The sequence below is a fragment of the Hylobates moloch genome, unplaced genomic scaffold (assembly GCF_009828535.3).
Source record: "Hylobates moloch isolate HMO894 unplaced genomic scaffold, HMol_V3 SCAFFOLD_4, whole genome shotgun sequence".
Classification (NCBI taxonomy): Eukaryota; Metazoa; Chordata; class Mammalia; order Primates; family Hylobatidae; genus Hylobates; species Hylobates moloch.
The window spans coordinates 95,576,900-95,601,670 of NW_026652279.1; the positions used below are offsets into that span (position 1 = coordinate 95,576,900).

At 36.6% G+C, this 24,771-nt stretch overlaps 1 protein-coding gene across 5 annotated transcripts in view; it reads left to right on the plus strand.

The window, feature by feature from the left end:
* The window catches only part of MTMR6 (myotubularin related protein 6), a 46,298-nt gene extending 22,065 nt beyond the window's left edge, over nucleotides 1-24,233 (plus strand). For 3 of the 5 annotated variants that reach the window (XM_032150620.2, XM_058437745.1, XM_032150618.2), the window contains exons 3-15: nucleotides 3,556-3,718; nucleotides 5,232-5,389; nucleotides 5,564-5,692; nucleotides 9,735-9,869; nucleotides 10,831-10,944; nucleotides 12,815-12,947; nucleotides 13,655-13,764; nucleotides 14,147-14,272; nucleotides 17,024-17,073; nucleotides 17,489-17,689; nucleotides 19,471-19,602; nucleotides 19,681-19,807; nucleotides 21,968-24,233. In XM_032150620.2, the coding sequence (XP_032006511.1) occupies nucleotides 5,336-5,389; nucleotides 5,564-5,692; nucleotides 9,735-9,869; nucleotides 10,831-10,944; nucleotides 12,815-12,947; nucleotides 13,655-13,764; nucleotides 14,147-14,272; nucleotides 17,024-17,073; nucleotides 17,489-17,689; nucleotides 19,471-19,602; nucleotides 19,681-19,807; nucleotides 21,968-22,228 (1,572 nt within the window). In that variant the 5' untranslated portion in view covers nucleotides 3,556-3,718; nucleotides 5,232-5,335 and the 3' untranslated portion in view covers nucleotides 22,229-24,233. The remainder of the gene's footprint in view (nucleotides 1-3,555; nucleotides 3,719-5,231; nucleotides 5,390-5,563; nucleotides 5,693-9,734; nucleotides 9,870-10,830; nucleotides 10,945-12,814; nucleotides 12,948-13,654; nucleotides 13,765-14,146; nucleotides 14,273-17,023; nucleotides 17,074-17,488; nucleotides 17,690-19,470; nucleotides 19,603-19,680; nucleotides 19,808-21,967) is intronic. The other 2 variants (XM_032150619.2, XM_058437746.1) reach the window with 2 other exon arrangements.
* Nucleotides 24,234-24,771: the final 538 nt, after the last annotated feature.

The following is a 24,771-nucleotide window of genomic DNA, read 5'->3' on the forward strand; positions in this document are numbered from 1 at the left end:
GCAGTGCAGAGTAGTAAAAGAAGCTCATGTAGGCTGTGTTGTCAGGTAGCTTTGGGTTCAAATGTCAGCTCTGCTATTCACTGCTTGGGTGACTATGTCAGGGTGCTTTTGGCTGTAAGTAAAAGAATACCTGACTGAACATGGTGCCAAACCTTGCAAAGCAGGAGAGGTGGGTAGGCTTTCCTCAGTAGCCCCCTCTCCTTTTATCAGGGAGGAGAAGCTCTCTCAGAAGGCCCCCAGCCGACTTTCCCTAACATCTGATTGTTTGAAAATCTGGACACTTGGCTACTCCTACCTGAAAAGGAGGCAGAGAATGCAGATCCTAGTATTTTTGATCTCTTGAGGGAAAAGGATGTTGCAAGTAAGGAAGGTGGGGGGAATGGCAGACCAACAGTGTCTGCCAAAAAGTATGTAACTTTCGAGCTTAGCACCCACATAAAATGGGTATATAGCATCAGTCATGTAGGGCTTTTGTGAGTCTTAGATGAGAGAAAATATGAAAAACATCTGTGCCTAAAACATAGTAGTGGCAGTAAATCATAGCCACTCATACTATTTTTCTAAGCAGTTGAATCAAGATTAGAGGTCAGTTATGCCTCCCAGTCCAGAGATTCATGTTGCTCTGTGGTACACCCCTGTACGGCACATGCTGTACTCTTCTCTTTCTCTCTTTGATTGTACTCTTCTGATTTCCCCAAGAAGGCTAACCAATTGATATATGATTCTATATCAGCTGTTAAGGAAACTCACTTGAGATACTGATCTTGGAGAAGTTGTATTCCCTAGAGGCACTGGATCCCTTCTCCATCCATTGTTTGTGCAAGAATTGCCAGGAATTTTACCCAGCAGTACCTTCTGAAATAATTAGTCATATTATCATCCACTCCATCTACCCCTCCTTTGTCTACTTGCTTCAGTATTTTCTCTATTATCCATCTCGTAGAGATATAAATGAAGGCTTCCCATATAGCTATTCCTTCAGCTGCTGGGAATGTAGTTTGAGGGGCAGCAAAAAGGTATCTGTGTTATTCTCTACTCTCCTATTGTTGTCTTTTCAATGCTTTCTTACCAGTATATTCCCTTATGTTTCCCCTAAATGAAGTTTGTTTAGTATACTAGAGCCATAGAAATGAACATCTTAGATCCAGAAGGGGCCTTATCAACCCTATATCCTTTTTCTCACTTTACAGTTGATTATGTTTTCAAATCACATAACTAGTTAGTAGTAGGACCAGGTTTCTTCATCATTTTCTTCCTGCAATTACTTTTGAGTCTTTATAATTAAAATCAGAACAGTGATATACAGGTTGAATATCCCCAATCCAAAAATTCAGCACTGACATGATGTTCAAAGGAAATGCTCATTGGAGCATTTCAGATTTCAGATTTTCAGATTAGGGATGTCAATTGATAAGTATAATGCAAATATACCAAAATCTTTAAAAATCCAAAATTTGAAATACTTCTAGTCCCAAACATTTTGGATAAAGGGTTCTCAACTTGTAATATTACAGTTGGCTTTTATTCCTTATTCTCTGTTTAAATGTTATTATTAGATCATTTTTAGTAACTTGTCACAGGCCCATTAATATAAGTGATAATGGTGCTAAATCTTAGCCATAAGTAAGGGCTGTGTGTGTGTGTGTGTGTGTGTGTGTGTGTGTGTGTGTGTGAATTATTTGTTCTCTATGTAGTTTTAATTTCCATTGACAACTGCTTCTCTCATTGTTTTTCAAGCTTTTCTTGATTATTTATATGCATTTAATTTTGCAGGTGAACTTTAGATTTAATATGTATAATTAATATTAACATATAATAATTACATAATATATGTGTATTATATAAATAATCATCCTTCACTACAAAACAAAGCAGATTGGAATTTTTAAACTGAAATTTATATTGAATTTTTAGTTTAATTTGGGATTAATGGGTCTCTTGCATGATTGGGAGCCTGTGATCTTTAGTTCTCCAGAAAAGTTTTCTATAAATATTTTAATAGGAGTGGTACTAAGAAAAAGTAGGCATTTTTAGTAGCAAACAAAATATTATTGGTAGTAGGTGAGAATGATAAGCATATGTTTAAAATACCATCAAGTATTGAGTTTATAGTAGGACTTTTTATTCATCCATTTAGTAAACTCTTATTGTGATAAAGGAGGGATCAGGGATGACATCCATATTTCTGGCTTGGGCATTCACATTTAAAAAATTAAAGTTGAAGTGTGTGATATATAACATTTGCAAGCTTTTTGATTTGAGGAGGGCAATTATAATGTTCCAGGTACTGTGTTAAGTGCTGGAGATGTAATGTTGATCAACTCCTCACCATGCCACCCTCAGGTCCTTGGCCTCCCTCCTGTGCTCATGGGCACCCAAAGTTTTAGCCTCAGAAGCAGTTTCTAGAGGGGCCAAGGCAGCCAGGGGCTGGTGTGTCAGTGCCACCCCAAGCACATGCACACCCAGCCAGATCACGACAGTACCTGGGCTCAGCTATTGGGACATGTCCACAACTTTGCTCTACCACAGGATAGGCAATGAGAGTGCGGAGAGGCCAGGGAGTGGGAGCAGGCACTTCTGAACCTACAGGGAGAGGGGGTTTCCTAGGCCCCCAAGAGCGCAGGGATGCCTGGGTCCAGAGCCATGGCTGGGCAGCTGCAGCTGTGCCCGGGAGTGTGGCTCCTGCCCTGCCAACTCGGTAGGGCATGGGGCTTCCGCTGGGATCACTGTTCCCAGGTCTTGGCTGCTCTGCAGAGCGTGCAACCCTGGCTGCACCTCCCCCACTGCAGCTGGCATCCTCACAGTGGCCACTCCACACAGGCCGCTGCTGCCATCACTATGAAGGAAAAGTATAGCTTGATCTGCAGAAAGAAAAGGGAGGGGGCCTAACTTACTTGGGAAGGGTTGTGGGGCATGTCAGGCTACGCTTTTGGTGATATTATGAGTTTTGAGCAAAGGCCAGAAATGTGTCTAGAAGTTCTTAGATGAAGAGGTAGTGTTACAGTATTCCAGTTAGTGGGAGCATCTGACCATGTGTAAAGGAGCTTGGTGCATTTGAGGAGCCAAAAGAAGGCTGTTGTCACTAGAACACAGTGATCGGGAGAGCGACTTGAAATGACTAGATTGCCTTCCTTTTTTTAGTCTGCTTTTCAATGTTCACTACTGTGTTGTAGAAAACGGATCAGAGGGTCAAGGGTAGACATGGAGAGAGCATTTAGGAGGCTGTTTATAGTAGTTCAGGTGAGAAACAGTGGGGACATTACAACTAGGGATGTGACAGTAGAGATAGAGAGAAGTGGATAGATTACAGAAACATGTAGGAGATGCAGTTCCCAGGGTCTGATAATGGATTGAGTATGTGGAGTGATGGAGGAGGGATCAGAGTGACACCCATATTTCTGACTTGGGCATTCAGTCATTTAAAAACGTGAAGTTTGAGTGAGTATGTAACATTTCCAACTTTTTTTGAGGAGGACAGTCTTAAACTTATGCATTCTAGAAGAGAATATTTAGTGCTTTCCATGTTGATGACCTGAATGTTTTTTCATGCTGTAGATATTACACCACCATATTGCCTCAGTAGAGAAACTTGCTTTGACTACTTCTGGATGCCCCCTTGTGATTCAGTGCAAGAACTTCAGAACTGTGCATTTCATTGTTCCCAGAGAAAGAGATTGCCATGATATTTACAACTCTTTGCTACAACTGTCAAAACAAGGTATTGTTCTTAGAGACCAAAGCTTACATGCTCAATTTGAGATGGGTTATCTAAGATACTTTATTTAATGTTTTATTATTGTTATTTTATCCTTTTTTACTCTGACAGTCAGGTTCTTGTGTACTCTTATCTCCCCCAAATTGGCCTGAAAGTAATTAGAAACTATTGATCTGATATAAGAATGGTGTAATCAGAAGGGGTAATGGTAAGGAAAAAGTAAAGCATTTATAGTAGAGACTTAAAAAACCACAGGTTTATATTAATCTTTTAAGTCTATTGATGGCAAGTAGCAAAACATATTTTTTAAGTGGGTATTTCACAATCAAAGAGAATGACTTGGAAGTTGATATTATGGAATGAAAAGTTAAGGAAGGTCAAGGTCCTTTGGTAGCAGTGGGACTAAAATATTTAATAGATTTGAGTGGGAGATACAGAAGATGAGCAGAGAAACAAGAGAGGGTGAATTCTATTTTAGCAGAAGTAAGGTTGAGATAAGGTTGAGATGGATATCAGTCCTAAAGAAGAACCTTTTTCTTGTTTTTTTTTTTTTTTTTTGAGGCGGAATCTCACTCTCTCGCCCAGACTGGAGTGCAGTGGCACAATCTCAGCTCACTGCAACCTCTGCCTCCCAGGTTCAAGCAGTTCCCTGCCTCAGCTTCCTGAGTAGCTGGGATTACAAGGCAGCCACCACCACGCCCAGCTAATTTTTGTATTTTTAGTAGAGACGGGGTTTCACCATCTTGACCAGGCTGGTCTTGAACTCCTGACCTTGTGATCCACCCTCCTTGGCCTCCCAAAGTGTTGGGATTGCAGGCATGAGGCACTAAAGAAGAATCTTATCACTACTTATGCCCTGTGGATCTGGTGACTTCCTCCCCCCAACATGACTTGAATTATATGTCGGACTGGATTTTGGTTGAGCAATCTGGATTGCTGCCTGCAAGAGTGGTCTCAGAGCAGGTCTTTGTTCATTCTTCTCTCTGAGGACATCAGCCTGTAGCATCCTATTGTCTCAAATTAAGCCAGAGTTTATAGTAAAGATGATTCTGAAGCGCCCCAAGAGCTCTGTGCAACAGTTGCCATTTTTAGTCAACAGTGTCCCTATAGGGATGTATAATGCAGTTTCATGTTCTGTATGCTATCTCTAGCTTCTCATTATAACATTAGTCTATTTTACATCTCATTTGGGAAAGTGATTAGTAGGAAATATCTGTTAGTGTCTTTATAATTTTACTTTTAAGAGAAAGAAACATTGCAATAGAGGATTTAACATGAAAGTCTAACTGTATTTATTAGCTTTACTTTTGCTGATGACAAATCCAATCTTAGATTGATATGTGTGCTTTTTAGGTATAATCATTTGCATACTGAACATCAAATATATTCAGGTATTAGCCATCTCTTTGAAGATTGTAAAGAGAAAAATGAAGGAAGAAAACTGAAAAATTACATTTATTGGTAGTGTATAAGTCTTATAAATTGCACTTAACATTTAAAATTTTGTATTCTATAGCGAAATATGAAGATCTCTATGCATTTTCTTATAATCCCAAACAAAATGATTCAGAACGACTACAAGGCTGGCAGCTCATTGATCTCGCTGAGGAATATAAGAGGATGGGAGTGCCAAATTCACACTGGCAGTTGTCTGATGCCAACCGGGACTACAAGGTACCTTAATGTTTTGGAAAAATTCAGAAAATGTTAGTACCAGAGGGTCAGGGAGTGTCAGCATAGCAAGTTGTCTATGTACTGAAATGTGCTGTTCTTGCATTTAATATTAAAGGTTTTTAAAGGGGTTTTGAACTAAGAGTAGAATGGTTATGTTTTGTTTGATATTTACAGATCTGTGAAACTTACCCCAGAGAACTTTATGTTCCCCGGATAGCAAGCAAACCAATAATTGTTGGTAGTTCCAAGTTCCGGAGCAAGGGAAGGTTCCCAGTTCTTTCCTACTATCATCAAGATAAGGAGGTAGGATGCTTTTCTTTTGATTTTAGAAATAAAGTATAACTCATCTTTAGGTTTAAGTATCTAAAATAACTATTTTTTTTTTGAGACAGAGTCTCACTCTGTTGCCAAGGCTGGAGTGCAGTGGCAAGATCTTGGCTCACCGCAACCTCCACCTCTCGGTTCAAGCAATTCTTGTGCCTCAGCCTCCCGAGCACCTGGGACTACAGGCGCGTGCCACCATGCCTGGCTAATTTTAGCAGAGATGAGGTTTTGCCACATTGACCAGGCTGGTCTTGAACTCCTGACCTCATGTGATCCACCTGCCTTAGCCTCCCAAAGTACTGGGATTACAGGTGTGAGCCACTGTGCCTAGATCAAGAACACTATTTTTTACATGAAAAGATTGCAAAAGGAGAAGCACTGGCTTTTTGTTTAATTACATTTTTGCAAATTTAAAACAAAACTACTCAAATACAGAAATTTTCATACTCCTTGTCATCTTTTCTTGACCCTCCCTTCCTTCCAGCAGTAACTTGAAAATAATAGAATTAGTTAACAGATAGGATCCTCTTTCTTTCCTGTGGTTCTCTTTTGATTCTGCTCGTATTTGGGAAAACCAGATAGTTTTGATAAGACAACCACTGAGACAAGGGAGAGAACCAAGGGCATTTCAGGATCCCATTTTAATAGTAAGCTCAAATCAAAAGTATTTTGCAACATGAAACAGTGGAGGAGGCATCTTTATAGTGAGATGCTGTAATAAGGGTTGCTTATATTAGTAAAACTTACCTTTGTAGCCTACTAATAGAAGGCCAGGAGGTACTGTATGTTAAATGTTTTATATGTATGTCTTCCTAACTTTGTAAGGTAGGCTTTACTAATTACCTGTAACTTCCAGTGGGGAAACTGAAGTTCAAAGAGAGTAAATTACTTCCTTGTCTCACAGCAAGTAAGTTGAGGAATTCTATGCCATTTCTGACTCCCAATCCTTTGGGACCTGATTTTGTTTTCTCTGAGAACTTTTAGAATCTTCTTTTTCCCCAGTGTGCTGAAATTTTTTTTTTTTTTTTTTTGAGATGGAGTTTCGCTTGTTGCCCAGGCTGGAGTGCAGTGGTGTGATCTCGGCTCACTGCAACCTCCACCTCCTGGGTTCAAGCGATTCTCCTGCCTCAGCCTCCTGAGTAGCTGGGACTACAGGCGCCTGCCACCATGCCCAGCCAATTTCTGTATTTCTAGTAGAGACAGGGTTTTACCATGTTGGCCAGTCTGGTCTTGAACTCTTGACGTCAAGTGATCCACCCGCCACAGCCTCCCAAAGTGCTAAGATTACAGGCGTGAGCCACCACGTGCCTGTTCTGAAATTTCACAGTAATGTCTTTTTAAATCTCATCCAGAAACTCAGATCTCAATTTTGGGAATTTGCTTCTCTATTTCTTTGATAATTTCCTCTGTTCTATCAATTTTCTTTGTACTTTTTATTTATTAGTTGACAACTGGGCTTTGTCCTCTGTTCTATCAGTTTTCTTTGTACTTTTTATTTATTAGTTGACAACTGGGCTTTGTAGAATAAACTTCTACTTTTTTAAAAAACTTTCTCCTTTATTTTTCATTTTTTTTTGTATTTTCTGGAAGATTTCCTCAACCTTATCTCCAGTCTGTGTCTTAGATCCCTTTTTTTGCTGTGATGTTTTTAATATCTGAGAGCTTTTCCTATTCTCTGAATTTTTAAGATAGTTTTCTATTCTTGGATGTGATGTTTTAGTTCTTTGAGGATGTTAAAGATTTAAAAAAATAATTCTCATGCTTCCCACATTAGTTATTATTGTTTTGCTCAGAGTTCCATTTTTTTCTGTTTATTTAGTGTTTTTGTCTTTCATGTCTTTCAAATACCTGTTTCTTGGCTGAGTTCTCATATTCAAGCTGTTTTGAAGTTTGTGTGCAGGAATGGTTTGTATCTTGGGATTCTTTTTTTCTTTTTTTTTTTTTGAGACAAGGTCTCGCTTTGCCTCCCAGGCTGGAGTGCAGTGGCACAATCTCGGCTCACTGCAACCTCCATCTCCTGGGTTCGAGTGATTCTCCTGCCTCAGACTCCCAAGTAGCTGGGATTACAGGCATGTGCCACCACGCCTGGCTAATTTTTGTATTTTTAGTAGAGATTAGGTTTCACCATTTGGCCAGGATGGTCTTGAACTCCTGACCTCAGGTAATCCACCAGTCTCGGCCTCCCAAAGTGCTGGGATTGCAGGTGTGAGCCACCATGCCTGGCTTTGGGATTCTTTCTGTTGTATAAGTTGGTTTCCTTAAAGAAGAAACCTCTAATTTTGGTCCCAATGTGTATAGTAAGTCTGGCCATGATCCAAGGGTGAGAAGAGTGATGGTAGGATCTCACATTTTGTTATGTAGACTTTACTTAATGCTCCTAGTTTTTGTGAGTATAGGGCTGCACCCCTGCCCACAGCTGTGTCTATTGTCTATAGAGTCTTCAGGTTCATCCTTATCATAGAATAAACTTTGTCTTCAAGGCAAGGGAGAATCTGGTGGTCTTAGCTAGTTCTCATATAGGCATTCAACCAGTTCTCCTTTTTTTCAGTTACATCCCTGCTCAAGCCTTCAGAGGTTTTGAGCCTTTTGGGATTTTGCTGCACAAAATACCTTGCTTCTTACTGACTTAAGGGAGTTAGCAGTTTTCTTTGTCCTGTAAAATTTGTTATCACTTGCTAGTCAGCTATCATCTCCCCGAATTTTATTGACATCTCTGTGTCTTTTTTCCCATTCTCTTTGTCCCTGTGGTTTTATACATTTTAACTTTCTTTATTAGAACCTGACTTGGATTTTGGGAAGGAGCAGAGGCAAAGGGGTAAGAGTTTAGACAGAAGTTTCTAATCTACTTTTCACAACTACATCATAGAGAGGCTAAATGGTTATGGCCTGTCTTGACACAGCCATATGTGTAAACATTGTTTATTGGAAAGTTGGGCTGAAAATTCAGTGAACAACTTAACAAATCCGAAAGTAGGTCTGAAAAGAATTTGATAAGGCAGTGCTCATTTTCTACTATTTTATCATATTTTCATGGTTTTATTTTGTGAGTTTAAAATATGCAATTGTGTGAATTTGTATGCATTTTTGTTTTCCAGTGGAGAAAAAGTATATGGGTCTAAGTCTTTTAAATCTTTTTTTTAGGACTTTAAACAATAGTAGGCTGGGCATGATGGCTTATGCCTGTAATCCCTGGGAGCATGCTGGGAGGCTGAGGTGGGCAGATCGCTTGAGCCCAGGAGTTGACAACCAGCCTGGGCAACATGGCAAAAACCCATCTTAACAAAAAATACAAAAATTAGTCAAGCGCGGTAGTGTGTTCCTCTAGTCCCAGCTAATCTGGAGGCTGAGTTGGAAGGATTGCTTGAGCCCAGGAGATGAAGGCTGCAGTGAGCTGTGATCGCGCCATAGCATTCCAATCTGGGCGACAGAGCAAGACCTTGTCTCAAAAACCAACCAACCAAACAAAAAACAGTAAATAATGAATCCAACGATTCACTGCTTATAGATATTCTTGCTCTATTCGATTGACTGTATTTTAACCCAAATTTGAATTGAAGGTCATTTTTCTCATTTTATATTAAGATTGCTGATTTCTAATTAGAGATCTTAAAGCCTTTAGAAAGTAAAAGTTCCAATGTTGCTACTTAAAAATTCTTGTTCTATTTTTATTGACTAATCTTTTACTTGGAAGTATCCTGTAATCTAAATGGAGTGCAGAATGCAGATATCTTAACAGTAGGTTACTACAGAGAATTGACTGGGTGTTATTTCTTAGGACCTAGGTTTTTTTCATCAAACTAGATAAGGAGATATTTAGTTTTCTTATGAGAAGAGAATATTGGGAAAACTTAGGGAATGTCAAAATTTTGAAATAGTATTTAATTCAAAGAGGATCTTAAAGTTAATGCCTCCTAATTGTCATATTTGATTTTAACACTTTTGGCTTTTTTTCTTGTAAGCATTTTTAAAGACACGTTTTAGAGACCTTTGCATAATCTCTTTTCTGTCCTTTAAAAAATAGGCTGCCATTTGTCGATGTAGTCAACCACTCTCTGGATTCAGTGCCAGGTGCCTGGAGGATGAACATTTGCTTCAAGCCATTAGTAAAGCCAATCCAGTCAATCGCTATATGTATGTCATGGATACCAGGCCAAAAGTATGTATTTTAAATACAGTACAGTCTGCTAGTTTAATTATTTTTATTACTTAATGAGAGTTAATAAACTTGCCCATAATTAAAATATCTGATTCCTAGTTTTAAATTAACTAAGGCTAATGATACTAAGGAAATCAATCCTTTATTTAAAGGATACCAATTTAGAAGATCAATTTCTGAGTAACTCATGGTGATTTCTTATGTCTTCTGATAGATATAAATTCAGGAAAGCTGAATTGTATATTGAGAACTCTTGCTAGTATATAAGTCTTATGTTATTGTGAAGAAATAATAAAATGTGTGTTATGAAAAATAAATTGTTACTATTCTTTTTTTTTTTTTTTTTTTTAAGACAGTTGCACTCTGTCACCCTGGAGTGCAGTGGTGTGATCTCGGCTCACTGCAACCTCTGCCTCCCTGGTTCAAGCAATTCTTATGCTTCAGCCTCTTGAGTAGCTGGTATTACAGGCATGCACCACCATGCCTGGCTAATTTTTTGTATTTTTAGTAGAGACGGGGTTTCACCATGTTGGCCAGGCTGGTCTCGAACTCCAGGCCTCAAGTGATCCGCCCACCTCAGTCAGCCTCCCAAAGTGTTGGGATTATAAGCATGAACCACTGCGCCCAGGCTAAATTCTTATTATTCTTTTTTGAAGAATTTTCAATTGGCAAAACATTTTTATGCTAAAATAATGGATTTTAGCTTGAAATTTTCAAGAAAATAAGGAAAACAGTTAACTTAGGAAACATTGAACTAGAGAATTGTAGATAGTGAACAGGAATTTGGGTTCTCTTAGGCATCTGTGCTATGGGGCCAAATTTTTATCATTGGGACAAATGTCAGAGTCCCTTCTTCTTTTTATTAACGTAATTAAACAACCAATTCATATAGGATCCTGAAACTAAAATAATTAAAATCCTCAGTGGTAATAGCTAACATTACTTTTAATTTTTGTTATAGCATCGCATGCAGAGCTGGTGGGCTGCCCAAAAGGACATTGGCAGAATTATAGTGAGGATTTCTTCAAAAATCCGGAATGATGAGAAAATAAGAGAAAGCAATGAGAAAAAGCGAGTGAGCAATATAGAACGCAAGTGCTTTTTAGGCAGCTTTGTGAAAGGAATGGTCACTGTTTTAGAAGTGATTCTCATCATTATGCAATTTCACAAAAGATAATTTAGAAAACAGAAGAAGAGATTAATTTGAGTAAATTGCACTTTGGGAGGCCATGGCAGGTGGATCACCTGAGGTCAGGAGTTTGAGACCAGCCTGACCAACATGGAGAAACTCTGTCTGTACTAAAAATACACAATTAGCCGGGCGTGGTGGCGAATGCCTGTAATCCCAGCTACTTGGGAGGCTGAGGCAGGAGAATCGCTTGAACCTGGGAGGCAGAGGTTGTGGTGAGCCGAGATCACGGCATGGTACTCCAGCCTGGACAACAAGAGTGAAACTCTGTCTCAAAAAGAAAAAAAAAAAAAATTATTTGGCTGTTCACGGTGGCTCACACCTTGCACTTTGGAAGGCTAAGATGGGTGGATCACCTGAGGTCAGGAGTTCGAGACCAGCCTGGCCAACATGGCAAAACCCTGTCTCTACTAAAAATAGAACAAATTAGCTGGGCGCGATGGCAGGCGCCTGTAATCCCAGCTACTTGGGAGGCTGAGGCAGGAGAATTGCTTGAACCCGGGAGGCAGAGGTTGCAGTGAGCCGAGATTGTGCCATTGCACTCCAGACTGGGCGACAAAAAAAAAAAATAGAAATTGATAACTTGATAACCTTTTATTAAAAATAAAAGACTTTATTAGGAGTTGCGAGTGTTGGTGATATCTCTTATAAGAAAAATTCTAGAACACTTTTTCGATAAAATTAGATATAAAAGGCGATTGTAATATGAGACTTTTTGAAGATGAGGTCTGATACAGTGATTTGTTTTTCAGGACCTCATAGCTCTTATTTGTATAATTACCTTCTTCACAGAAAATATATCATTCTTTGATTGTTTTACTAGTTAAATGTAAATCAAGTAGTAATAATGTGGAAGCATTTTTTGACATCTAACTGTAGATTTTACTTTAGGTACCGAATAACTAGTGAGTCAGTATGATACAATTTAACTGTACTTGTTACCAAACTGAGGTCCAATCCACAAAATGAAGAGCTCCTTTTCTTCTAATTTAGGCTCCGTTTTATCCACGTTCATAAGAATTTTTAATAAATTGTGTTAATATACTATATGAAATCCCAGCCTGGAAGAATTAAGCATGACAAATCCTAAGGGGACCGCTGACAACGTTTTGATCTAATAGCTAAAGACTATGGGCCTATGAGCAATCTGTTTTTTCCTGAAGACCGGTTTATTTTTGGCCCAATTCTCAGAGGTGTATCAGGATAGCTGATTATATGCCATATTATATGGTGTATGGGCCTCCAATAATCTCTCATATAATCTCCCTCAAGTAATCTGAAGCATATTTCAGATCTGATTTTCAGGTCCCTATGGCTCTCAGAATGATCAGTGCTCTAGGCATGTTCTGAAGTAAACTCATAGGTTCATTCTGTAAAAGACAAGTCCCCCAGCCAGCTCTGCTCAAATGAATCGTTTAGAAATTAGATAGGAGACATTTCTTTATTTTTAATTTTAAAATATTAAAAACGTATGGAAAACTGATTAAAAACATAAATGAATTGGTTTCATGAACTTATGGGAACTTTGACCTTTCCATTATATAGCAATCATATTACTTTATTATCTCCTTCATTACTATTTAATAACGTGGCATTTTTACTTATTAAAAGATGAATGGTAGCTTATTCAGTTTTGATGAGTTCCTTTAAACTGTCTCCTAGCTAAAATACTGCTTATTTAGTATTTTCATGACATTTTGGTAAATTAAAAGAGAAAAGTAATTTATCTCTAAATTTATAAAACTTTTAATTTTAGCTGAATGCAATGGCCAACAGAGCAGCTGGAAAAGGTTATGAAAATGAAGACAACTATTCCAATATTAGATTTCAGTTTGTTGGAATTGAAAATATTCATGTCATGAGGTCCAGCCTTCAGAAATTATTGGAAGGTATATTATTGCTTACTTTTTTAGGCACCCTTGTCCAAAAGAAATCTAATGCTAGTCACATGTAATTTAGAATTTTCCAGTGGTCACATTTTAAAAAGTAAAAAGAAACAAGTGAAATTAATTTTAATAATATCCTTACTTAATATATTAAAAACATTATTTTAACACGTAGTCAATATAAAAAAATCAGTAATGAGATATTTTTCTTTTCATCAACTCTTAGAAATCAGGCGTGTATTTTACACTTACTATACTCTGAGTTTGGACAAGCCATATTTCAAATGTTTAGTAGCCATATTTGGTTAGTGGCTGCTGTATTAGTACAATTCTAATGGTTTTGCAAAAAAATTGTTATTAGATAGATATTCTTGAGTAGTCAGTACAGTGAATACTAATTTATAGTAATGTTCATTTAAATATTCCAGTCATAGTATAGAATTTAAAAAATTAAAATATAAGATTATTTTTAGTTAGGTGCTTGTGCTACATGTTTTTAAAGAGATTGGAGCATTTTTGTAAGCACAGGAATAATAGGAAAATATATCCAAGAATCAGTTATTGAGCTTTTAATAGCATCTTTTCATTTATAGAGTCTTGCCTATTTATTTTGTCTTCTTTCTTAATTCAGTTATGTAGAGAGATCTTGAAAAAAGAAACACAGAAACTCTAGCCATATTCTAATTGAAATATTTTTATACCTCTTTTAGTCAATGGTACTAAAGGGCTTTCTGTCAATGATTTCTACTCCGGTTTGGAGAGCTCAGGATGGCTTCGCCATATCAAAGCTGTTATGGATGCTGCAATCTTCTTGGCCAAAGTAACACTTTATCTTTCATATTTGATCTTGGGGTCTATTCTGTTGGGGGCTGGTATCTATTCATCAGATAACTTGTATTATTTTTTACCTCTATTATAAGCTTCACTTTATTTTCAGCCTTAAAAATATCACGTAGCACTTAATGTAGAAACTTAAAAAGATACTCCTAAATACTTTGAAGCGGCGTTTTTTCTTTTCTTGTTTGTTTGTTTGTGTTTTTGTTGTTATCATATTTTGTTGTGTATTTTGGAAATTATGCTGTGACATTATCATTGCAGGCATAGCACTTCTTTGTAACACAATACCTGCTAGTCTGGTTTTCAAGTAGAACTTACTGGTTTACCTTAAAGTACGCTAGAATGTATGCGATCTTTCTTTTCAGGCAATAACAGTTGAAAATGCAAGTGTGTTGGTGCATTGTTCCGATGGTTGGGATAGGACTTCCCAGGTTTGTTCCCTGGGTTCTCTTTTACTGGATTCCTACTACAGGACAATCAAAGGATTCATGGTAAGGATTTATTTGGTTAGACCAATGGTCCTTAAGTAGGAGTAATTTTATGTCCCTCCAGAGGACATTTGGCAGTGTTGGAGACCATTTTGCACTAAAGGAAATGATGAGACTGGCATCCATGGGAGTGGCCAGGGATATTGCTAACTAAACATTTTACAATGCACAAAATTTTTGCTGGGGGGTCAGCCTCACAGCAAAGACTGATCTGGCCTGTAATGTCAGTACTGTCTAGGTTGAGAAACCTTGAATTAGACTCATTTCCATTTGTGCTAACACAATAAACTTTAGATTTAAATAATTTTTTTTCCTAAAATGTTGCAATGGGAATATTCAGTATTTTCTCCCTCATTTTTATCTAACAAATGTAAATAATCTAATAAAACAATGCACAAATAAGAGTACTTAAAATTAAATTCTGAAGGAAACCTTCTATTTAAAACACCTGCATTCGTAAGTGTAATAACATGTTATGCATTTTTATATCTGAAGATAAAATTTCTAGTTGAATAGATTTTCTCCTTTGGAAGATAAAGCCCTCGTTCCTGTTTTTTGTTTCTTTGCTTTTAAAGGTATGATCAGATTTTTATTTGCTTGCTTTTAAACGTGTGAGCAGATTAACTTATGTTTTCAAAATTTACTTCTTAACTCATGGTAAATTAAATGAAGAGATATTAGAAAATTTTCATTAGTTTAGAATTATTACAGTGCCATCTTAAAACAAAGGAAGATTTAAAATCACCAGTCCCTTTTCAGCACCACTATTTTGTGCTGCTAGCATACTGACTCTGGGACAGGCCAAGTGGGAGTGCTGTTAATGAGAAAATAATGCTCAGCTTACCTTGAGAGTATACGATAAGGAATATTTTCTTTGCCGTGTTTGGCTTTAATTATTTGTTAGGCATCCAAATGAAATCATGTAATAAATGGGGATGATGTGAGAGCTTCCCAGGCAATAGGAACAGTGTAAACCAAAGCATAACCTCTTTGGGTGACTGCAGGTAATGTGTGATGGATGGAGTTCAGAGTGAGTATTAGAATAGGGGGCTTGGAGGCAGAGGAATAGAGTGGGGTCAGGGCCTGAGGAAGAGAAGACTGGAATGGGGCTTTCCCCTCTTTGGATAATGGGAGCTATTAAAGAGTTTTAAACAAGCAAACAGTAACTTGATTAGATGTGCTTTTTAAAAAGGTGGCTTGGTGTCTTGAAGGCCAAAGGGAGTGGGAATGGAGGCTAGGAGGCCAGTGTAGACACTGTTATGATAACTTATGAGACAAAAGTTTTCAATTTTACCAAACTAAAATAGTAACACACAAGCGAAGGGGGAGGTGATGGGTTCCAAGGATGTTTAGAGTAGAGTCAGTAGCTGGGTGCAGTGGCTCACGCCTGTAATCCCAGCACTTTGGGAGGCCAAGGCGGGTGGATCATGAGGTCAGGAGTTCAAGACCAGCCTGGCCAATATGGTGAAACCCTGTCTCTGCTAAAAATACAAAAATTAGCCGGGCATGGTGGTGTGCACCTGTAGTCCCAGCTACTCAGGAGGCTGAGGCAGAAGAATCACTTGAACCCAGGAGGCAGAGGTTGCAGTGAGCCAAGATTGCACCACTGCACTCCAGCCTGGGCAACAGAGTGAGACTCTGTCTCAAAAAAAAAGAAAGTAGAGTCAGTAAGAATTGATCATGGATTGGATGTGGGATAGAAGAGAGGAGTCTTCCTCTGGGATGATTTCCAAGTTTCTGAATTAGGTGCCAGGATGGATGGTGCTGCTCTCTGGCTTTTCACTGAGATAAGCCAAAGAATACATTTAGCGAGAAAGATATTGAGTTATGCTTTAAACATGGTTGTGTAGAAGAATGGCAGAGAGACCAGGATAAAATCTGTGGCTCCAGCCAAAAGATCACTTGGCCAAGGTCACACAAAGTGGTGAAGCTGGGATTGGAGCCTGTGCCTGAGCTCCAGCGACTACATCCTCAGCCACATCAGTGTGTAACCTTCTGCCGAAAGCAGAGGCTTGAGACAAAATCAGAGAAGCTAAAACCGGCAGTTTTGACACTGTGAAAAGAACGTGCTTGGTGACTATATAGTGAAGTGATAAAGTATACTAAATACTACAAATATGTGTTTAGATTAGACCGAAAAAGTTAGAAATCTGTTTTTACAGTGGAGTGGGTAAGTAGAGAAGCTATGGCAAGGAAAACATAGTCAGTCCATTCAAGAGGATAGATGTTAACACTTGGATTTGAACATGAACTCAAGTAAGAAGATTTGATTAAAATAATTGGTCTTTTTATCATTAGTTTTTTTTCTTCAAAAAAGTAGTATATAAATAATATAAAAAATATACACGTAAGCCAAAAGGTGGTACCTCAGTCTACCACCTAGAGTTAACCTTTGTTAGCAGTTTTGGTTTACATTTTTCTAGCCTTTTTCCTATGATATATCATCTTCATACATACAAAAACTTAAATGTAGTACTGCTTTATAACATGTACTTTTCACTTAAAATGTAATAAATTCAACGGAAATAATTTAAGTCACAAAACTAGTCTGTTTCTTTTTATGCATTTTTATTCTTCTTTAACCCCACCTCGAATCAAGGTTTTGGCATTCTTTTGCCTGTGGTTTTTTGTGCTGTTTTGTTTATAAGTTAAAAGTGTACAGTAAATACTGTTTTTAAACTAATAAGATTTAATCCAGCCTAAACAAAATAATTGAAAGTAGTCAGAAAGTGAATTTTACTTTTTCTCATTAAGGTTTTAATAGAAAAGGATTGGATCTCTTTTGGACATAAATTTTCAGAGAGGTGAGTCACAGTTACACAGTCATATATTTTATAAAATTAGTAAACCAAGTTTAGAATGCCAAAATGTTTCTGTTCCTTATGAACTCACATGCGTGATGGGAGGTAAGAGTGTCGTGGTTTTTACTGTATTTTACATGAAGACATTTTTTTCTGTAATTTCTTTCAATTCTAGTACCTTGTTAATTTTCATGACTATTTATTACCTTCCTTTTGGGCTGCATTTTATTTAGAGATGGTAACAGATTCTTTAAAGCTGTGGTTTAAAAACTCATAAATGGTTTCAATAAAAATTCTAGTTTTTTGTGCTAATGTAACAGTGCTTTAGGAATATTTTTGTAGGTTTAAGATTAACAATACCTGAACAATGAACTCTTTCAGAGGTGTTTTTAAAAGCTTGTACTTTCTGTGGGGTTAGGTGTGGCCAATTGGATGGTGACCCAAAGGAAGTCTCACCAGTGTTCACTCAGTTCTTGGAATGTGTGTGGCATTTGACCGAACAGTTTCCACAAGCCTTTGAATTCAGTGAAGCATTTCTTCTTCAGATCCATGAACATATTCATTCATGCCAGTTTGGAAACTTCCTTGGAAATTGTCAAAAGGAAAGAGAAGAGCTCAAGTAAGATGATTCAATTAAAAGGGTCTCCTTTTCCCCCTGCTTAGCCGAGGTCTAACAAAAGTCATGTTTGAAACTTAATAAAATATCTTGACAATTTGAAATTTTATTGTAAAGATTTTATTTTTTGTATTTCTAAAGCTGAGTACCCTTCTAATATTCCCCCACCTTTCAGGTAATAGTAAAAGCACATTATAAAATGTGTTTTGAAGTGTAGCATACATACAGAAAAGTACGTAGAGCATTAAGTGTGAAGCTCAGTAAATCTTACCAAACTCACACACCTATGTAACCAGCACCCAGAATATGAAATGTTGCCAACACCCTGGAAAGTCCCCTCATGCTTCTTTTCAGTCTGCATTGATATATTTTAGAACAGAGAAATCCTTATGCTGTTTAATTTCCCAGAATGTATCAGTTGCTAGTTTTAAAGTGTAAAATATTTTAAACTGTCGGTTTGTTTTAAGATAAGATGGAGCCTTATAGCTCTCTCCACATTTCTAAGCAGACAGTTCTTTGGGGAAAATACATCTAGCTATGTTGGCTGCAGTGTGTCCGTCCTTGAGTAGGGTCTCAGAAAAGCTCTGAGACACTACTTGACCCTAGTTCATGTTATTTCCTGACCAGTCTTTGGGATAGGGGTTTTTGCCTAAATTTTGCTGCAAGGAAGATCTCTGGAATAAGTCTTAGAGGTCCTATGTATATTGTTTTAGGTTGAGCTTCTGAGTTTCGATTTCTTTATTGTCTCTTACAGTAGGCAATAAAGAGCACTTAACAGACTTTTGAACATCCAAGGGACATATTAAGGAAGCTAAATCTGGTAGTATTTGAAGATAGCCACATGCTCACACTCCCAACAGAGTTAACAGCAGAACTGAGAGCATGTGGAAAATTCTAAAAATGTGTGAAGGGAATAAAAAGTGAATAGAAAATGGCGGAGATGAACAATCAAAGAACATTGAGACTTTAGCTCTATGCTACAGTGTTTCAAAATAGTTTATTATAATTTGGAGCACAGAGGTGACTCTTTTCCTGGAGTACAGAGCTATTTTATGAAAAACTATTCTTAATTAGTGCCAAACATTCTCAAAAATGGAAAGATGGAAATAAGAGTAGATATTTCCTAGTAGTTTTTCTCCAAGACACACCTATGGGTCATCTTAGGAGTTATGGAAAAATGAGGAGATTTTCCACTTTCTCCCTGGATACCTACATTATGTTTACTTGGTAAATGTCCAATCTAAAACCATTCTTACCTTTGCCCAGCTACTCTTAGATTTGCAAAATAATTGGCTTTTAAAATTCTTGCATAACATCCTATTTTGCCTGTTTCCCTTTTTGTACCCACTCACACTTACGTGTGTTCCTGCCCTGTGATACTTGCCACTACAGCCCAGATGTGGGGTTAAGAGAAGAAGGCCAGACAGAAAGATGCATTAGTGTCTTGTTCTGTGTGTATGTTTGTGGTGATTTGAAGTAGGTGGAACAGAGACCATGTTTTTGAAATAGTGTGAGTTGAGAGGAATCCCTTAAAATACATGGTTGTGAGAGAAAATGTTATACCTATGTTGTGTTCAAGAAACATGACTTTATTACCTAATTATGAATGAAAAAGGAGAATAGAGAGAATATGGAATTCTGAGACAAGGTTAGACTGTCAATAGAAGAAAAAACTAAAATTTAAATCTGCTTTGGAAGCCATTGCCTGATTTATAAAAATGAATATTACCATTACTACTTTGCATCTATAGGAAAGACCTCTGTGTTTTTCTCATTACATTAAGGTTGAAGGAGAAGACTTATTCCCTGTGGCCATTTCTTTTGGAAGACCAAAAGAAGTACTTAAATCCTCTCTACAGTTCCAAGTCTCACAGATTTACAGTTTTGGAGCCAAATACAGTATCTTTCCATTTTAAGTAAGTTGACATCATTGAAGTATTTATATTTGAATTTTCTCAAGCACAATTTATTGAAACTTTTTTTTTGTCATAAAGGTTTTGGAGGAACATGTACCACCAATTTGATCGAACACTGCATCCTAGGCAGTCTGTATTTAATATAATTATGAATATGAATGAGCAAAATAAACAATTAGAGAAAGACATTAAAGACCTAGAATCTGTAAGTATTCTGAAGTATCTAATTTAATATATTTGGAATGTGAAATTAGTTTACGATTAGACTAATATTTGTATTGTTGGTGTAAATCAGCACATAAACTTCTGAAGTAAGCAATTGCTTCAAAATCAGGTCAACCCTACTTTGATTGAATATGTTAGTTCGAATCACTTTCTTTGTATTTTAAAATACGTTAAAATACCGGAAGTATATAGCATAATGTATAGATAAACACAATAACTATCTGTGTACCCACTAGCTAGCTTTTGTGGGATTTTGACATTTACTATATATGCCTCAGATCTTTCTTGTTCTTGTTTTAAGAAATAAAACATAGGCCGGGCGCGTTGGCTCGCGCCTGTAATCCCAGCACTTTGGGAGGCCGAGTCGGGCAGATCATGAGGTCAGGAGTTCGAGACCAGCCTGGCCAGCACAGTGAAACCCCGTCTCTACTAAAAAAATAACAAAAAAGTAGCCAGGCCTGGTGGCGCATGCCTGTAATCCCAGCTACTTGGGTGGCTGAAGCGGGAGAATTGCTTGAACCTGGGAGGCGGAGGTTGCAGTGAGCCAAGATCATGCCACTGCACTCCAGCCTGGGTGACAGAGCAAGACTCCATCTCAAAACAAAAACAAACAAACAAAAAAAGAAATAAAACATAGATCTATTGGAAGACCCTCTGTACTCTTTCCCAGTCTTCACCCATGTATCACAATTTATAATACTGTTTTTCTTGCCTTAAAATATTTTTATTGTGTATTGAAAAACTACCAAAGACTATCTATAATGTTTGTATGAGTTGTAAAGAGAAACAGACAATGTATATGCCAATATGCCCTTCACTCTGCTTAAGAAACTGATGTTTTAAAACTACGTAAAAGTTACCATACTGTTGATGTGCTTCATTTTGCTCAACATTGTTTTGACATTTATCCATGTTGATACATGTAGCTTTTATTCATCTGTTTTATTAGTAACTACTGTATAACTTTCTATTGTATGAATATATCACAGTCTATCCATTCAGCTGTGGATGAATATTTAAATTGTTTTCAGTTTTGGATTTCCATGATTACAAATGAAGTTAAATGACTTTCCATATTTGTTGGCCATTTGGTTTTCCTTTTCTGTGAATGGACTGTTCAAACCTTTGCTTATTTTTCTGTTGGCATATTTGCCTTTTTCTTACTGATTTGTAAGAGTTGTTTATATGCCAGGCACTAATTCTTTGTTAGTTATATATATTACAAATGGCTTTGTCCAGCCTATTGTCTTTTCCACTTTATTTATGGTATGCTATATATAGATGTTTTGAATTTTCATGTCAAATTGGTCAATGTTTTATGCTTTCCGTGTGTGTCTTGTTTAACAAATCCCTCTCTACCCTAAGACTTTCCTATCATCTTTTTTCTGCCATCCTATATAAGCAAAAAGGATCAGTAAGTATATATATATTTTTTAAATCCTAGACAGTTATAACAGTAAGACTGTCTTATCTACCTCTCAGGCAGGAGTCTCCCTTAATCATCTTTTAGATAAGGAGGTAATGACTGCTTGAGTAAATTGTAGAAGGGTATGGTCAAGAGAAGCAAGTCCAGGATAATAGGTAATACAAGATTATTGGGACAGTCCAAGAATTTGGAGAGCCTGATACTCTGCCACAGGACATTTTAAAAATCTTCTGTTAAAAAAAAAAAGTTCTGTTGTGTTTAAAGTCTGTTATTTTTACCTAACAAACCACTGTAGGAAAGCCATGTAAGAAAAACTCTTTATAGTCAGCCCTTTAGCTACACAAGTTTGTTTGTTGTGTTCTCAGGGTTAATGTTTCATATACATTTCTTTTATTATAAATGTTTACCTGTTATGCTTTCTAGGTAATATATGTCCATTTCAAGTGTGGAAGCCTAGTGATTGCCTGCAGTCAAGTCTTGCTGGATTGTTTGTTTAATAAATATAAAAACTAACAATTTTCCACAGCAAAAAATTGTACACAATTAGGATTTTCAACCATGTCATATGCATTAAATGTTTCTAATTTTTTGAGATTTAGTTTTGCATTATACATACAGAGAACATATTTTGCAAAAGCATGTTTTCTTTTTTCATGTAGCATATTGTGGTATATGCAATTAGTAATTTTCTTTTCAAATTTGTGTTTGTTCTAGAAAATTAAACAACGCAAAAATAAGCAAACAGATGGCATCCTCACCAAGGAATTGTTGCATTCAGTTCATCCTGAATCACCTACCCTCAAAACTTCCCTGTGTTTTAAAGAGCAGACTCTGCTACCCGTAAATGATGCTCTTCGAACTATAGAGGGCAGCAGCCCGGCAGATAATCGTTATAGTGAATATGCAGAAGAGTTTTCTAAATCAGAACCTGCTGTGGTCAGCTTAGAGTATGGTGTGGCAAGAATGACTTGTTAGACTCATAGAGTTTTTTTCTGCAATGATTGCAGTACAAGAAAAGGATTATTGTGAGGATGGTCTGTAAGCATAACCAAAAGGAACTTGTCTAATAACAATTTTAGGGTTTAACAGTAGGCTAATAGTTGAAGGAAGGATAATAACTGCCCTTGTGAGAGAAATAAGTCATTTTAATTGCATTTCCAGCAAGGAATGACATTCAGTTCTGTAAGAAATGAGTGATATTTGATGTATTTACTCAAAACACAATTTGCACTGTACACTAGTGAATTGACATTTATGATTTATGTTAATTCAGCCAAACATAAATAACCTTCCTTAAGTACAGTTTAACTTCAAGAAAACAAAATTTGACAACATAGTTTCTTAATAAATGATATGGCATGTACTTTCAATTATGTAGCTTTGTAACTATTAATATTTACATATTTTGCCTTTTAGTGATATTTAATGTTAAAGTGCCATGAAAAATATTTCTAAGAAAGCCTTAAATTCCCAGTGGTTTCTTTACCCTTAAGTTTTACAGCCTACAACAAGATTTTTTGTTTTGTTTTTCTTTTGGTCAGCCTTGTTTTGTTTGTAAAGAATTGTGCTCTCATTACTGCTGGGGTTGCATGCTACAATACTTCTATATAAACACTTGTAGAAGTACACTGTTCACGTTTAGCCTGCCCCACTTTCGTATTCAAAATTAATGAAACTGAAGGTTTATTCTGATAATAATTTGTTTAGTGCTACATTTGATAATTTATTATTGACAGCTTAGACAGATTATTGATTTCTTGAATACGTATAAGCACATTTGACTGTCTTTTATATATGGATTACTGCATTCCATTGATTCTTATTTTGTGGTTGGCTTTATTTCTTTCACAACTGTGTAAGTTTAAAGAGCTAAAGCTCTAAAACTGTTCTTAGAAACAATGAATAGTACATGTATATGTATATTTTTAAACTGCCTTATTGCTCAATGAGTTGCTGTTCCTGGAATGTCTAACTTTCAGTTTACTCAAAAACTTTTGGGTAAATAAAAAAGGGAAGTACAGATAGTTTAGGTTGTGCATGGTTGCATGAATTTTGAAGTCATTTCTATGTGGAGCATTATTTTTCTTCTTGTTAAATATAGAAAAAAAAAGAGATTCTAGTACAAAGTTATTGTTTAACAAAAGCAACTTAAACTCTGGGAAAGATTTCATTTTGCCATGTTATATTTACTGTTTATTCTGTGTACTAGTACATATCTTTAAATTACCAAAAAACAAGAAACAAAACATAAAAACCCCCAAACTATCACTTGGAATTAGCAATATCACCCAACTGGCTTTAAAATTGAAAATTTAAATAACATGGTGGCATGAAGTACAATTCGAGTATTAGGCAATTTGCATAGGGTCCCTCATGCTGCTTTCTGTTACACCTCTATTATATTAGTTTTGAACATAAACATCTTTTTCAGACAAAAAAAAGCTTTATTGTATGAGAGCTTATCTTATCCTGTTTATTTTTCCAATGCTTTTCTGTAATACATTATGTAATTTAAAAAATATTCCTTTTTAAACAGCAACAGAAATGCACTATAAAATATAGTATGTGATTAACCAATCTTGCTTCCATATTTAAGCACTGGGAATAGAAACTTAATCTCTGTGACTACAAAGGGAAGTTTTTGTGCCTTGGTGTTGCAGTCACTGATTTTGGTTTTAGAATCTTCTGTGGCTGACTTCTTGTATTCAACTCTGGTTTATTATCTTAATCTTCAACTTTAGACATATATTTGTGTGTTTATATGCTCACAGGTGGACTGAGAAATCAGTTACATCTTAAGTGGCCTACAGGGTATATGTTGGCAAAAGCAGACTGTGTATATGTCTTATAAAGTTGGATTTATGTTCAGTGCGTTTGGAAGTGTATAGCATGTAAATTATTTAATATATTATTTAAAGGTAATTAAATGTTCACGTTTTACTTTGAATGTTTTTCTTCTGGATAAAACAAATGGAATCAAGTTGTAGTTGTTTTTTTTCTCTTCCCACCTAGGCGAGTAGACTTGCCCATTACATTAACATAACAGCATAAGGTTTGAGGAGTTTATTTTCCAAAAGTTTGTTGATAAATAATACCTGTTTCATACAAAAATAATTTCCAGAATATTTAAAATAGGTATAGTGGGCTAAAAGGCCCATCAGATGTAGGTAATAATGTCATTAAGTTTTCCTTTTGTTCCTGTCACTTGCTTATGTTACAATCACTATTTTGTTGTGCCCTTGCCAACTTGATGGAAGGCAGGGTCCAGTGAGTACAAACATTCAAGGTGAAATGTCTCTCCAAAGGCAGATCTGGATGTAAATATGAGGAAGAAAATGACTGGCTGAGAAGAGGATAATTTTATCGAGGGTGTTTTGAAAAGGTCTAGCTAGCTAGAAGTAGCTCAGGGAATCTTGAGTAAAGATGAAGGGAACTCTTTTAAAGCAAATTCAATTTATTTGGTCAGGTAGCAGAGCAGGGAGGTGGTGTCAGTCAAGCCTGTTTTGAAACATTTTTTG